At 48.4% G+C, this 3,040-nt stretch overlaps 2 protein-coding genes across 4 annotated transcripts in view; one reads left to right on the plus strand and one right to left on the minus strand.

Annotated features, from left to right (window-relative positions):
* alg8 (ALG8 alpha-1,3-glucosyltransferase) overlaps positions 1–3,040 on the minus strand; it is a 27,901-nt gene that overhangs the window by 2,622 nt on the left and 22,239 nt on the right. The gene's annotated exons all lie outside the window — the stretch shown is intronic.
* The window catches only part of LOC108229700 (guanylyl cyclase-activating protein 1), a 4,719-nt gene continuing 3,193 nt past the window's right edge, over positions 1,515–3,040 (plus strand). Inside the window, exon 1 of the mRNA XM_017405373.3 lies at positions 1,515–2,465. Coding sequence (XP_017260862.1) covers positions 2,271–2,465 — 195 coding nt within the window. The 5' untranslated portion in view covers positions 1,515–2,270. The remainder of the gene's footprint in view (positions 2,466–3,040) is intronic.

The raw sequence follows: 3,040 nt of genomic DNA on the forward strand, positions 1-3,040 counted from the left end.
GGATGGAGGGTTGGATGGACGGATGGACGGACGGATGGACGGANTGGATGGATGGATGGACGGATTGATGGATGGATGGATGGATGGACGGACGGACGGACGGACGGACAGACAGACGGACGGACGGACGGACGGACGGACGGATGGACGGATGGATGGATCAGAGACAGAACCCAACAGAACCCTGACCTGTGAATCCTCTAAAACAAGCAGCAGTTGCAGAAATGTTTTCGAAGCTAAAAGTTGAAACCAGCAAAGAAAGTTAAAATCAGCAACAAACTAAAATCAGCAACAAGCTAAAATCAGCAACAAGCTAAAATCAGCAACAAGCTAAAATCAGCAACAAGCTAAAATCAGCAACAAGCTAAATTCAGCTAAAGACATAAAACCCGAGACAGCAGCTGAAGCAGCTGAAGGGACCTTAACGTGTTCTTTGGGTAAATATTTGGAAATCAGCCGTCTCTGACTCAGCATTCAGTGTATTTAAGCAGAAATAAATAAACCACGGGGAAACTGCAGCCTCTGCTTCCTGCACACGGTCTCACAGAAAACCTGGGAGCGCCAGTCAGGTCTGAGCATGCTCAGTGAAGACCAGCTGGCCCGTTTCCATCAGACTCAGCAGGGGCTAATCTGCCGGGGACTTCTCCCAGGAAAAGAAGGTTCTGGGTGGAGAAGCTCTCTGTGGCTAAATCTGCCTCTGATAATCTGTTTGATCCTTGGATTGGCTCACATCTCTGCAGCCTGAAATAAAAGCGATCAGCAGGAGGAGGTTTCGACCGTGGAAACTCCAGCTTCGCTGCCAGAAACGGCTCTACAATGCCTCACCCACATTTACTCCAGTGATTACATGGAAAAGGTCAAAGATGGGCTCCTAAACAGGAGGACTGCATGTCCCAGAATGCTTTGCTGTAGGAAACAACCAATCAGAGAGCAGAGACACAAGCTACAGTGTCTGCAGTTCTGTCCGAACTACGACTGTCAGAAGATCCTTCAGAGACAGACCTTCTGACCCTCAACCAGGAAGACAAATCAAAAAACCAGCCCAAACCATCAGCCCTCCACCACCGTGCTGACAGCTGCAGTGCATTCTGGGTAAACACCTGTCCTCTGGTCTGGTTCTGGTCCAGAAGTCTTCTGGTTCCTTCAGATGAACCTGAGTCGAGCTGCCATGTTGTTTTTAGAGAGAAGAGGCTTTAACCTTTGACCTTTGACCTGCTGACTGAGGCCTGTAGAGTGTCTGAGCACTGCACGGTCTGACCTTCAGGGTGAATCTGTCTTAAATGTCTCCTCCTGTGAATAATCTTTCTCTCTGTAGAACGATGGACTCCAGATGACCTTTGACCCTTCCCAGGTTGATGGGCAGCAGCAGCTGCTCCTCTGAGGTCATTGCTGATGTCATTTCGCCCTGGCGTTGTGCTAACTCACACCTGGAGAACCTGCTGCTGGACTGTAGTTTTTTCTGAAATATTAACGTTTTGTTTTCGAGTTTTCAATCAGCCGGCACCAGTTGATCTGGATCCTTTCCAAATGTTTTAAGCTCATTAGAGGTTGTTCCTGATGGAGAACAAACAGCTCCCAGCAGGACAGACTGAAACTGTCACCTGCCTCAACCTGAGCAGGTCTGAAGGTTCAGGCTGGTTTCAATGTGACTCATCACAGAAATCAGATTTGTATTATTTTACAAACATAAAGCTAGTTCTTACTGACACGCTCGGATTCAGAACCATTCAGGACTTTCTCAGAGAAAAGTTCAGAAGGTTCAATCTCAAGGAAAGAATCTTTTCAGACTCCAAATGTTCCCAGGACGTTTCCAACAACCTGGACTTTATGATATCTGAGGTTAGAAGTTGAGTGGGTGGAAAAGTCCCGTTTGGGAACGGTTCTGCCCGGTTATGTAACCCTCCTGCAGCCAGATCGCCTTGTTGTCCTGAACTCAGCCGGTCCCGTCTCAGTCTTGGACAGGACAACTGCAGCAGAGCAGCTCATCTCATTAGGGAGTTATTTTGGGTGATTTGTTGATTCTTCCAGAACCTAAGAGGGTTAAAGAGTCCTGACGTTTGCTTTGAGCCTCCAGAGTCTCAGCATTCAGAACGCAGACCTGATCCAGCTTCATCCCCTCAGAACTACAGTCTTTTAGGACTTTCTCCTGTTCAGAGTCCAAACCTGAAGCTGCAGAGCTTCTTTAACAAACTCTGACCAGAGAAGAGGTCTGCAGCTCACGTCAGGCTGCTGAAAGCCTCTCTTCCATCTCTCCTCGTCCTCCAGCAGCCATGGGGAACCACGGCTCGAACCTGGACGACATCCTGGCCGAGGACATGCACCACTGGTACAACAAGTTCATGAGGGAGTCTCCATCAGGCCTCATCACGCTGTTCGAGCTGAAGGCCATCCTCAACCTGAAGGGCATCACAGAGCACGCCAACAGCTACGTGGAGCAGGTCTTCTTCACCTTCGACATGGACGGGGTGCGTTCCACACCAACACACAGTGACGGTGCAGACTGCCCTGGTTTCTGGTTTCAGGTTTTACTGGACAGGCCTGAGAGCTAAAAGCAAGTTGAAAATGACCTTTTTATCAGGTAACAGTATTATCTGTTTGGACATGGGAGACCTAAGGTTCCTGTCTGGGTTTATAGTGGAGGGTGTAATGATCTGATGTTAAAAGGTTGATTGCTGACAAAGAAATCTCTCAGAAACCTTCACCGGTTTCTTGTAGTTGGTCTCCAGAATTAAAGGCAGCTCCGGAGGGACTGGAAGCCAGAATCCTGGGTTGTTGAGACTTAATTCATCCAATGACGTAAATCAGGTTTTTGTCTTCCTCTAATAAAATAAAAGTACTGAAGACTTTCAAACTTACAGAATCAGCAGGAGATGAAATCATTATTTCCCCTCTGTCTGTGGAAAACTTACAGCTTTTAGTCATCCAGACAGCAGCACGTCCACGTCCCTCCTGGCATCAGTTGGTCCTTGGGACATCGGTCGTGTCCACGTCCCTCCTGGCATCAGTTGGTCCTTGGGACATCGGTCGTGTCCACGTCCCT

This window comes from Kryptolebias marmoratus, linkage group LG13 (assembly GCF_001649575.2).
Source record: "Kryptolebias marmoratus isolate JLee-2015 linkage group LG13, ASM164957v2, whole genome shotgun sequence".
In the NCBI taxonomy this organism is placed as follows: domain Eukaryota; kingdom Metazoa; phylum Chordata; class Actinopteri; order Cyprinodontiformes; family Rivulidae; genus Kryptolebias; species Kryptolebias marmoratus.